The sequence below is a fragment of the Haliotis cracherodii genome, unplaced genomic scaffold (genome assembly GCF_022045235.1).
Source record: "Haliotis cracherodii isolate W230 unplaced genomic scaffold, xgHalCrac1.p SCAF_7, whole genome shotgun sequence".
NCBI classification, from domain to species: Eukaryota; Metazoa; Mollusca; class Gastropoda; order Lepetellida; family Haliotidae; genus Haliotis; species Haliotis cracherodii.
In genome coordinates, this window is record NW_027266330.1 from 31,515,780 (window position 1) to 31,528,139 (window position 12,360).

General features: G+C 41.8%; 1 protein-coding gene across 1 annotated transcript in view; it reads left to right on the forward strand.

The window, feature by feature from the left end:
- Window positions 1-5,780, forward strand: part of LOC139447702 (uncharacterized) — a 55,639-nt gene extending 49,859 nt beyond the window's left edge. The window contains exons 26-29 of the mRNA XM_071229149.1: window positions 668-774; window positions 1,699-1,784; window positions 3,632-3,848; window positions 5,600-5,780. Coding sequence (XP_071085250.1) covers window positions 668-774; window positions 1,699-1,784; window positions 3,632-3,848; window positions 5,600-5,662 — 473 coding nt within the window. The 3' untranslated portion in view covers window positions 5,663-5,780. The remainder of the gene's footprint in view (window positions 1-667; window positions 775-1,698; window positions 1,785-3,631; window positions 3,849-5,599) is intronic.
- The last annotated feature ends 6,580 nt before the right edge of the window (window positions 5,781-12,360 follow it).

A 12,360-nucleotide genomic window follows, 5' to 3' on the forward strand; every position in this document is an offset into this window, starting at 1 on the left:
AGTGATGTTAACAGAGTGTAGCAAAACTTTCCAGGCAATTTTTGGGGTGTTTCGGGGGTAGCCATGGGATTTTAACAAATTTGTGGTCACTAAACTTCGTGGAAATTCACTGATCCACAGAAGATTCTCACCCCTGATTGAGACATGGCAGGAATAAAATAAAAACTCCTCTCAAAGTAATTTATTCCATCTGACATTTTATATTTTGATCAACAAGCTATAAGGCCTACTGCGGTAGTCTTTCATTGTCATTCACTTACACACATTGTTAAACAGCCAGTTGCATGATTTGTCTTGAAATAATGAAAGAATTGGTTCTCAAGCAATGACTGTTGAAAAAATAGTGCAAGCGGGTAGTGTTTTTTTTCTCTTGTTCAAACTGGTATGTAACCAAATAAATAGTTGTATACCATCAACCTGGAAAAACAAGCATACAAACTCCTATTGCCTCCATGACCATAACACGAGATGCACAGTGAAGCAGTGCACATGTAAAGGGAAGTAACTGTGTGCTATATTGGATGGCATTGTTTTTAAGTAATATGATTATTTTTATTTTTTTTAAATGGATAACTTTCCAGGTTTACAGTATGTTTTTGCCCATATGCCATGAAATAAAAAAGTAATTAGTTTTGCAGTTTTCTACAGTTGTGACTTCTCTTTTCAGACTTTGGCGGGAATGCCCTTGACGAGCGGCTGCTCCCCCTTCAGGCCAATGCTGAAGTTACAACTGTGTGTAGTGGCGGCAGGATCTACGCAGTCCTCTACAGCATGGTAGGACAACAGATTCTGACTATATATCTTGAATATTATTGCGTTCAGTATTTTGAGTTGGGTTCATGCTTGAAGTGAAGTGACACAACTAATATGTTTGTTGTTAATGCCACACTCTGCAATATTCCAGCTATATGATGGCACTCTGTAAATAATCAAGTCTGGACCAGACAATCCAGTGATTGATACGAACATTGAGCCACACCATTTGGATACAATGACACGCATCAACCAAGTCAGTGAGTCTGACCACCCGATCCTTTCAGTCTCCTGTTATGAAGACAGGTGGCTATATTCTAACTCAGAATCCCTACGGGGGAGATAGCATGTGTCAGGATTTGTATCCTGGGTTTACTCAGTTTGGGCAAAGGGGCGGTCAGGTAGCCTAGTGGTTAAAGCATTCGCTTGTCACGCCGAAGACCCGGGTTCGATTCCCGACATGGGTACAATGTGTGAAACCAATTTCTGGTGTCCCCCGCCGTGATATTGCTGGAATATTGCTAAAAGCGGCGTAAAACCACTCTCACTCACTCACTCACACTCACTCAGTTTGGGCAAATCTTGAGGACCAGAGCAACAGTTTATATCAAATGTCGAGCCCAGAGAATAATCAGATTCCACTGGGTGTTAAAGGCAAAAAAGGGATGACAACTATGTAAATGGATCATTGTTAATCAGAGAAGACACCCAAGAAATGGGTAGGCCTGTCCTGTTCAACAGTTAGCACCCACTACTCACACATTTTGCATAAAAAAGTCTGTTTGTTGCTTGATACAGCAAACTAACAAAAATAATTTTGTGTTTTATTACTAGGCAAAACAATGTTCCTTCTGACACGGACTTGTTTTACCTTACACCTCTTATATGTCCCCAAGTTCTGTGTAGAATTAAGCCTTATTAAGATGACTTTGGTTTTTCTCTTAGACATCAACTGTTCTGCACATCCTGGAGGTGAGAGACGAGCACGACCACGACACACGCAGGATGATGATCAAAGCATATCAAACAGGGTAGGTGGTCCATCTGGTCAGGTCGTATCAAACAGGGTAGGTGGTTTATCTGGTCAGGTTGTATCAAACAGGGTAGGTGGTTTCATCTGATCAGGTCGTATCAAACAGGGTAGGTGGTTCACCTGGTCAGGTCGTATCAAACAGGGTAGGTGGTTCATCTGGTCAGGTCATATCAAACAGGGTAGGTGGTTCACCTGTATTGGTCGTATCAAACAGGGTAGGTGGTTCACCTGTATTAGTCATATCAAACAGGGTAGGTGGTTCACCTGTATTGGTCGTATCAAACAGGGTAGGTGGCTCACCTGGTCAGGTCATATCAAACAGGGTAGGTGGTTCCTCTGGTCAGGTCGTATCAAACAGGGTAGGTGGCTCACCTGGTCAGGTCGTATCAAACAGGGTAGGTGGTTCATCTGGTCAGGTATCAAACAGGGTAGGTGGTTCATCTGTATTGGTAGTACCAAACGGTACGTGGTTCACCTGTATTGGTCGTATCAAACAGGGTAGGTGGTTCACCTGTATTGGTTGTATCAAACAGGGTAGGTGGTTCACCTGTATTGGTCGTATCAAACAGGGTAGGTGGTTCACCTGTATTTGTTGTATCAAACAGGGTAGGTGGTCCATCTGGTCAGGTCGTATCAAACAGGGTAGGTGGTTCCTCTTGTCAGGTCGTATCAAACAGGGTAGGTGGTTCATGTGGTCAGGTCCTATCAAACAGGGTAGGTGGTTCATAGGGTCAGGTCCTATCAAACAGGGTAGGTGGCTCACCTGGTCAGGTCGTATCAAACAGGGTAGGTGGTTCATCTGGTCAGGTATCAAACAGGGTAGGTGGTTCATCTGTATTGGTAGTACCAAACGGTACGTGGTTCACCTGTATTGGTCGTATCAAACAGGGTAGGTGGTTCACCTGTATTGGTTGTATCAAACAGGGTAGGTGGTTCACCTGTATTGGTCGTATCAAACAGGGTACCGTATTCGACGTAATAAGCGCCCAGGGCGCTCTCAAAATTAGAAATGGGGGGCTTTTAATAGAATGTTATTTTGGTGGAAAAAAACAGCCTTGAAAGATCAATTTCGTGGTTTATGATGACAGCCTGAAATGTTTATATACGACAGATATATTTTTCCAGAATTTGATTGCGTATTATACGCGAATAAGTAAGTCTTTTGTATATTGACCAATCGGAAGGGGTGCTAATTGGGATTGTTCACCAGCAAATATTTTAGTAAATATCGCCCTGGGCGCTTATTAGAGCAGGGCGCTTATTACGTCGAATACGGTAGGTGGTTCACCTGTATTTGTTGTATCAAACAGGGTAGGTGGTCCATCTGGTCAGGTCGTATCAAACAGGGTAGGTGGTTCCTCTTGTCAGGTCGTATCAAACAGGGTAGGTGGTTCATGTGGTCAGGTCCTATCAAACAGGGTAGGTGGTTCATAGGGTCAGGTCCTATCAAACAGGGTAGGTGGTTCATAGGGTCAGGTTGTATCAAACAGGGTAGGTGGTTCATAGGGTCAGGTGGTATCAAACAGAGTAGGTGGTCCATCTTGTCAGGTCATATCAAATAAGGTAGGTGGTTCACCTGGTCAGGTCGTATCAAACAGGGTAGGTGGTTCATCTGGTCAGGTCGTATCGTACAGGGTAGGTGGTTTATCTGGTCAGGTCGTATTGAACAGGGACAGTAGGTGTTGCGTGTGAAATGGAAAAATCAGGGATAGCTGTGGACTGTTATGCCGGGATTTTGAACTACTTTGACCTGACACAATGTAACATAACTGAATCACTGCCTGATTAAACCCAACTCACTCACTTACTCATGCCAATGCCGTCGTTGTTGAATCATGTTCTCAGGTATGACACAGAAATGGTAGGCAGTGAGATTCGTGTGGATCCTGTTGCCTGGCAACAGAACGACCTTCAGCACAAGACGGTGGAGATGCAGAAGCTGGTGATGGAGGCTGTCGACAATGCTGTCGGTCACCGGGGACGGGGGACGCCCAGCAAGAGCCAACAGTTGGACCAAGCCCTCAAGGACAAGACAGAGATGTACCTGGCACTGGAGGACAAGGTAACACTCTGGCCTCATGTTTCATCTCCATTATGATGTTCTCAGGCAGGACCTGGACACTCATTCCCCATGGACATCATACTTGTGCTTTATTGATATATCTTGTTTGTTTGTTTGTTGTTTGACGCTGCACTCCACAATATTCTAGCAATATGATCGCGGTGAAAATAATCGTGTCTCCAGTGATTGACATCATGAGCATCAATGTAGGCAAATGGAATGTGATGACATGCATCAGGGTTAGAAAGTAACAATTTTGGTCCACTAGTCCTTATAATGATAATATATAGCAAAACCCTTAAAATGGGACAATTTCTACTAGTCCTTAGGATACCTTTACTATTGGGCAGTTTGGTAAGGACTACAGGACTAGTGCCAATTTCTTACGCTGATGCATTAACAAAATCAGCGAATCTGACCACCATATCCCATTAGTTGCCTCTTACGACAAGCATTATAGTCGCCTCTTATATCAAGCATGGATCTTCAAGGGTTTGTTGATATATCAATTAATTGTTGCAACTTGTGCTGATAGATTGGTCATCCACAAAACAACATTTGTGGTTAAATGTTTTGTAAGAAGTACATACAGGGGCGGATCCAGGGTTTTTTTAAGAGGAGACTTCCGCCACCAGCCCTTTAAGTTTGTTTTTGTGTAATGGAGACAAGCAGCTCCTAACATGAATATATTAGGAGCCAAAAGTTTTTAGGAGCCAATGGATATCTTAAACAGATATTGTCGCCAGTTTACTTTTAGGTAGCCAAGTGGCGAGCAGTTGATAAAATTAGGTCGCCAAACAGGTTTAAGATGGATTTGGCCTCCAAAATGGTCACTACTGAGGGGGCTGCGTGAACCACGTTATAATTTCACAACTTTGAACACTAAATCTGAACTGAACGTCCATCCATAACAAATTGTCAACAGGAAAACAGTCAGTCTAATGTCTTCTTATGTTTAAGATTCCAAATCAAGGAAGAGCATCTACATTATTGGTCTACACTGGGTGTATTTGAACATAGTAAGGATAAGAATTTATGGATGAAACAACTCCTTTATTACAATTAATAGTGATGTTTCATTTTGGGTTCTAACACAGTTATCAAGCAAGTGATGTACATCAACTCATCAAAGGCCCCAATCAGCCATAATCCCGTTGTTTATATTACTGGCTTCATCCTTTGTTTCTGTCACTGACTTCACCGACGATTGTCATCACTACCCTTGTGTGTACATAACAGGCTTCTCTACTCCGGTATAAGAATATCTACTCTACTGTATAAACACTGCCTCCTACCTGTATATATACTGGCCAACCACACTCTGTATATCACTTGCTTGATAATGGTGTTAGAACCTACACCAAATCGTCGCTCTTAATTGTAATAAAGAAGTTGTTCATCCATAAATTCTTATTCTTACTTAGTCGCTGTGCAGAGTTGCATCCCTTGGACATGCCAGAAACCTATGATTGTGGGTTTGATTCCCGTTCGCCCAATTATGTTTCTGGGTTTGTCAGCACCATACCTGTGCTTGTGGGTTTCACCGAAGCGGTAAACATCTAAGACCTGCATCAATTGGGGCTTTCCTCCCAAATTAAGCTGACACGCCGTGATATAACTGGAATACTGTTAAAAGCTGCATTAAACCAAACTCACTCACTCACTCACTCACTCACTCACTCTTAGTACTCCAACTTCTAAATGCCTATCAAAGAAGGTATTTAAACATGTTCACAATCCATGTATTGCAGGTTGACTCGGCAGCTCTCCTGGATGGAGTGTCACCCGATGAACGCCGACGAGCGGAACGCTGAGGAACAACGAAACCACATGCCAGTGGTATTCCTGACAAGGGTGGATCAGTATACTTCTCAAGTTTTGATTGGGTTGTCTGTGTGGGAACTGAATGAGAGTGGTTGCTTGCAGATGTTGTCAAACTGATAGTGTTCAAAAACTCATTGGAGGAAATGTTTATGTGTTTATGTCTATGTCCAATCTCATTAAAATCAGACCTCAGTTCTCGCTACCGCTAAACAAAGATCTGAGGACATCCCATTAGGGGTCATGTTAGAACGACCTTTCATCCGACCAGTCAGAGCATCGCTTATCAGATTATGAAAGTGACAGTCGGAATGTGATTTCTGATCATGCAGCCATGAAAACTTTTTTAACTCCGAACTATAGTTACAGGTTTAACGACTGTATCCATACAATCTAGACCATCTATTAGCCATTCCAGAATGTTCTTTTGTTCACGTTTCAAATTTGTAATTGAGAATTTGTCAAAATATGTTTCGAAACGTAGTCGCCAATTTGAAATTAGTGCTGTAAAGCGTAAGAAAGCTGCCTTCTGATTGGCTTACGTCGACTTCTTGTTAGTCAATCAATTGGTCGGCCAAAGTTCGCGAAAGTTTGGCCTGACATGACCCGTAATGGGATATCCTCAGATCTTTGTTTAGCGGCAGCGAGAACTAAGATCTGATTTTAATGAGATTGGTTATGTGTATACTGAAGATCTGATTACCTTCCCAATCTTATACTGTAATATATTATACAAGTACACTCACTTTCTGTGATCCTTGCATCCATTTACTAATCCTTTAAGTGCATCCTTCCATCCGTCCATCCATCCATCCATCCTTCCATTCATTCATTCATTCATTCATTCATTCATTCATTCATTCATGTATCCTTCCATGTATAAATGATACTTATGAATATTTTGTATATATTTCTTTACTCATGGGTATACAAGCATATGAAAACATATTTTTCTATCCAATATTATGTATATTTCCAGATTTTGTTCATGCCAAAATTGTTACTGTTATGGTGGTTGAAACTTGTGAAAGTTTATTTTCCTGAAACACGTTTTTTATTAAGTTTGTTAGTATGGTTTAAAACAACAATAACTTACAAAAACAACATTTCTTACTACTGGTTTCAGGGTTTTGGCGTAGCGGGACCTAACAGGGCAAGGAAATATAGTTATACCAAGGAATTCCCTCCATCCTTCTGAGGACATTAGGGGCGGTCGGGTAGCCTAGTGGTTAAAGTGTTCACTCATCACGCCGAAGACCCGGGTTCGAATCCCGACATGGGTACAATGTGTGAAGCCCATTTCTGGTGTCCCCCGCCGTGATATTGCTGGAATATTGCTAAAAGCGGTGTAAAACCATACTCACTCACTCACTCCAAGGACATTATTGTGTGCGACCTATAACTTGAAAACTACTGCAGAGATTCTTATTAAACTTGGTGAACACTTTCTATACCAATAGGAGAGGCATAGTGCGAAGCGTGATTTCAATACTTGGATTTTTGGAAAAAATACAGCTGTTTTTCATTTTTTAACAATTCATAATAAAATTTCCCCCAAAAAATATTTGTCCCATATTTAGAACAAAGACCTATAACTTGATAACAACTGCATGGATTCTTTTCCAATTGGGTTACAGTTTCTATACCAATAGGAGAGATGCAGTGCAAAGTTTGTTTGATAAGTGGATTTTCTGAGAAAATATTGCTTTCTTTCATATTTTGAACTTTTGAAATATGTTGAAGTCGAAGTCGAGGGTATTACTGAGCCCTGCTCACTTTTTTTGTTCTTCACAGCAAAGACCTAGGTTTGATCCTTCCAGGGAATTGTGAAGTCTGTGGTGTCCACATTGCTGGAATATTGATAACAGCAGATCGCTCCATACCCACTCACTCACTCTCTGCTTGCAGACAATGATTTTGATCCAACAAAGGCATTGTTGTAAATTGTAAAGTTTCACATATGTGGAAACAATAAGAGTCTTTTCTGTTAACTAATATTAGTACCTAAAAAATATAAAAATATCAGATAAGAGCAATATGCACTGTGAAGTTGCCCTTTTTTACATCCTTTAGTATTTCAACCATAAAACAATGTTTTATGAGAGTGAATGAGTGGGCGAGTTAAAATTTAACATCACCTCGGCATTATTTCAGCCACATAGCGACTGTTTTATGAGATGTCCGCAAGAACCTTATTACTTTTATCATATATTTTACATCAAGTTGTTGGTATTTGTTTGTTGGTGTTTTGTTGTTTAACAGTCAGCATTATTCCAGCTGTATAATGGAAGCCTGTAAATAATCAAGTCGGGGCCCTGTTTCATAAAGCGTTTGTAGTGCTACGATCATAAGTCTATGTTAAAGTATGGGAGTTACGATCATCTTAGCACTGCGACTCGTAAGTCGATGATAAAGTATGGGAGTTATAATCACCTTAATGCTATGACTGTCGTAAGTCTATGATAAAGTATGGGAGTTATGATCACCTTAGCACTATGACTGTCATAGGTCTATGATAAAGTATGGGAGTTACGATCACCGTAGTGCTATGTCTATCGTAAGTCTATGGTAAAGTATGGGAGTTGCGATCAACTTATCACTACGACTGTCGTAAATCTGTGTTAAAGTATGGGAGTTACAATCACCTTATCACTACGACTGTCGTAAGTCTATGATAAAGTATGGGAGTTACAATCACCTTATCACTACGACTGTCGTAAATCTGTGTTAAAGTATGGGAGTTATGATCACCTTAGCACTACGACTGTCGTAAATCTGTGTTAAAGTATGGGAGTTACGATCACCTTAGCGCAACACCTGTCGTAAGTCTATGTTAAAGTATGGGACTTGCGATAATCTTTTAAGTCGCTTTCTGGAACAGGCGTGTTCTCAAACCATATCTCTAGAGGTATGCCAAGCATGATTCTGAGGCGACAGGTCATGTATATAGTTTAAAAGGAGTGACATATCTGATAACCCGGCATATGTGTAATTATTCGTAGTCGGTCACACTTTAGTTCCTGATCTTGTATTTGTGTCATGTGTCATTTCTCTCCTATTGATAGTGCTATTGTTATCAACTGCATGTAGTTCGTCATCTCATTCCAGCATACATCCTATTATGAGCTTCCACTTTGAAGCAAGTGCTTTATGATCATGTTAAATAACGATATAAGGGTAACGCTATTTTCCGCAAATGTTATATTTAACACAAATGATAATGCCCTGAAAAATTATTATAGCGTAACTGGATAGAATTCGTTATCTAATAAAAGTAAACAATATCGGTTTTGAAATATTTACTTTAATCAACACACTGATCCAAGTTTACAGATATGGAAACGTCATAGAACAAACCAGATGATGTCACTATTGAACGTGACATCACCTATACCTATGACGTCATCGGATGTGATATTGCCTGTCAAGCAATATGAGGACATTATCAAGTTACAGTGGCCTGCTCATTTCTGATGACATGCAGGCGGTTTAATGATAATTCTATTCATTTTAGCTATAATCAGCAATAAACATACTTCTTTTTCATTGCTCATTTTGTTACGAGAGTTCTTTTGTTTTTTTAAATAAATTCATTACATTTTTTCACAAATACTGATTATATAATGATATATATACACAAAAGAAGTTTAGGATCACCAGATTCTTTTTTTTCTTATTATTAGTTAATCTGTAATGACAAATTAACTTTAGTAATATGAAGGAATCACGAGAACACAGGAAACAAAATAACATGCAAGGTCATCCCCCATTTGTCAGACAGTTTAAAACAACAACTTTTATGGTTGAGGACACAAATGGGTGTCTGACAAATGGGAGGACCCCATATACAACTGCCGGTATAAGCTCCGCCCACCACCATTGAAATAACATTATACACATTACACTTGTTAAATTTGCATAACTGTCGGGCTGGCTGAACAATGTTTGTCTTCATGTGTAAAGTCATAATCATAATCATAATTATAATGACAATGTACCCAGGCAAGTGAAAATAAAATGTTTTGAAGATATATTTTGCACTGTACCTCGTTTTTAGTCCACTTTGACGTTGTCCACTTACACGTGACAGCGGCAGTGGAGTAGCCTAGTGGTTCAAGGATTTGGGGGTTCATACCCCACATGGGTAGAATGGGTAAAGCCTATTTATGGTATGCCCCATGATACTGCTGGAATATTGTTAAAAGTGGGGTAAAACCATATTCACTCACTCATACACACAACACGATTTAACGTCCTCCTGGGTCCACTTGCACAAAGCGATCTTAGCGCTAAGATGATTGTAACTCCCATACTTTAACATAGACTTACAATAGTCGTAGGGCTAAGATCGCTTTGTGCAAGTGGGCCCTGGTGGATAGCACCTGATTAACAGCGAGGTGGACTCTTAACTTAGGGTTGCCATTGGTTGGGCATTTATAAACAGTAACAGGAAAATATCATTAAGTAATGGCACAGACAGTATCTCAAATACAAAATACATTTTAAGGTTGTTAATTCGTTACTTTGGTTTTCAAATAGAGCTGTCGGCTAACACTACAACGTACTGCATTTCTGCTGTGTTCTCATTGCATGAAACAATAACTTAAGTTATGCCTACATCGAACCTTTCAGTGTGAGTCATATTCACGTGTAAAAACAAGTGTCTGCCGTGCGGCACTCTTGTTCCACATTAATATATATCGTTTTGGCCAGACCGCCTCCGTGGTCTAATGGTTGAGCGTCCGCCCAGAGAGCGGAAGGTCCGGGGTTCGATCCCCATCCGCGTCATACCAAAAGACGATAAAAGATGGTACTTGTTGTTACCCTGTGTGGCGCTCGGCATTTAGGTGCCTACAACAAGGACTATAAATCGGCATCAGTCCGGACTAGTACAAGCAGCCACACACACACACACACGTGCATGCAGTCTCTATATAAGTGCAATAATCTTGGACGCGACGTTAAACCCCATTTCACCTCATCTCACCTCACCTTTTGGCCCTCGTCAGGCTATTCCGAACACCCCTCTCCGGGTATTGCAAACACTTATTTTCAGGATATTCCGAACACCCCGGTATTAACCGCGCGTGCGCGCACGCCCGTGTGAAGCCCACATCTGGTGTCCCCCACCGTGATATTGCGGGAATATTGCTAAAAGCGGGGTAAAACCATACTCACTCCAAATGGAGACTTGGACCAGAGACCCCAGCCAAACCACCATCTACAGGAAGCCTACCCATTTTGACCAGTACATTTACTCGAACTCCAACCATCCCCCCCAAAAAATAAGTCTGGCATCATCTCCCCACTGACCAAGTAGGCCCAGCAGCGTGGACACAGGCATGAAGAGGTGTGTTCTCAGAACACCAAGTCCTATTGGTTCGAGTTGGACAGGGGCGTCAGACAAGGCAATATACTATCAGCGAATCGCTATCTGGTGTGAGTGAGTGAGTGAGTTTGGTTTAACGCGGCTTTTAACAGTATTCCAGTTATATCGCGACGTGTAAGCTTAAGGAAAGCCCGAAGTGATGCAGGTCTCAGACGTTTACCACTTCGCCGAAACCCACAAGCACAGGTATGGTTCTGACAAACCTAGAAACAATCGGGGCGAACCGGGATTCGAATCCACAGGCGTAAGTTTCTGGCGTGCCCAAGGGACGCAACTCTGCACAGCGAATCGCGGCGCCTTAGTGAGTGAGTGAGTGAGTTGGGTTTAACGCCGCTTTTAAAAGTATTCCAGTCATATCACGGTGTGACAGCTTAATGTGGGAGGAAAGCCCGAAGTGATGCAGGTCTCAGACGTTTACCACTTCGGTGAAGCCCACGATCACGGGTATGGTGCTGACAAACCTAGAAACATAATCGGGGCGAACCGGGATTCGAATCCACAATCATAGGTTTCTGGCGTGCCCTAGGGACGCAACTCTGCACAGCGAATCGTGGCGCCTTAGACGACTGGGCCCCCAGATAGCCACCCCAACGCTGGTCTGAAAATAATCGAGTCTGGAATAACCAATTCAGTGATTGACATCATAAGCATCGATCCACGCATTTAGGATGCGATGACATGCATCAACCAAGTCAGCAAGCCTGACCACCCGATCCAGTTAGTCGCCTCTCACGAAAAGCATAGTTGCCTTTTACGACAAGCATGGCTTGCTGAAGACCTATTCTACCCCGGATCTTCACGGGTCTAATCCCCTCTTACGACAAGCATAGTCGCCTTTTACGACAAGCATGAGTTGCTGAAGACCTATTCTGACCCGATCTTCACGGGTTTAGTCGCCTCTTACGACAAGCATAGCCGCCTTTTACCACAAGCATGGGTTGCTGAAGACCTATTCTACCCCGGATCATGATCACAGTCGAAAACTTAACAGACGACGACGTCACGAGCTGATTTGACTGTCTGAATGGCGTTTAAATGTTTTGTACACGAAGTAGTTGGGCAGTAAATCTTATGGGGCGAGTGCAAATACTGCTGGCACTGCGCCAGTATTGAACACAGCCACGCAAGTATTATAACGCCCATTGAAAATGACTTGCTTTGAAAACTTGGGTTTTGTTACCACTTATCGGACGCCGTCAAACGCTGTTCTCTAAAGTATAATCGTAGCCTAGTGCTTTAGATGGACCGATTGCCCCCGTTAGTGTTTACAACAGTCGAGAGTTGTGTTTAGCGTTGAAGTGT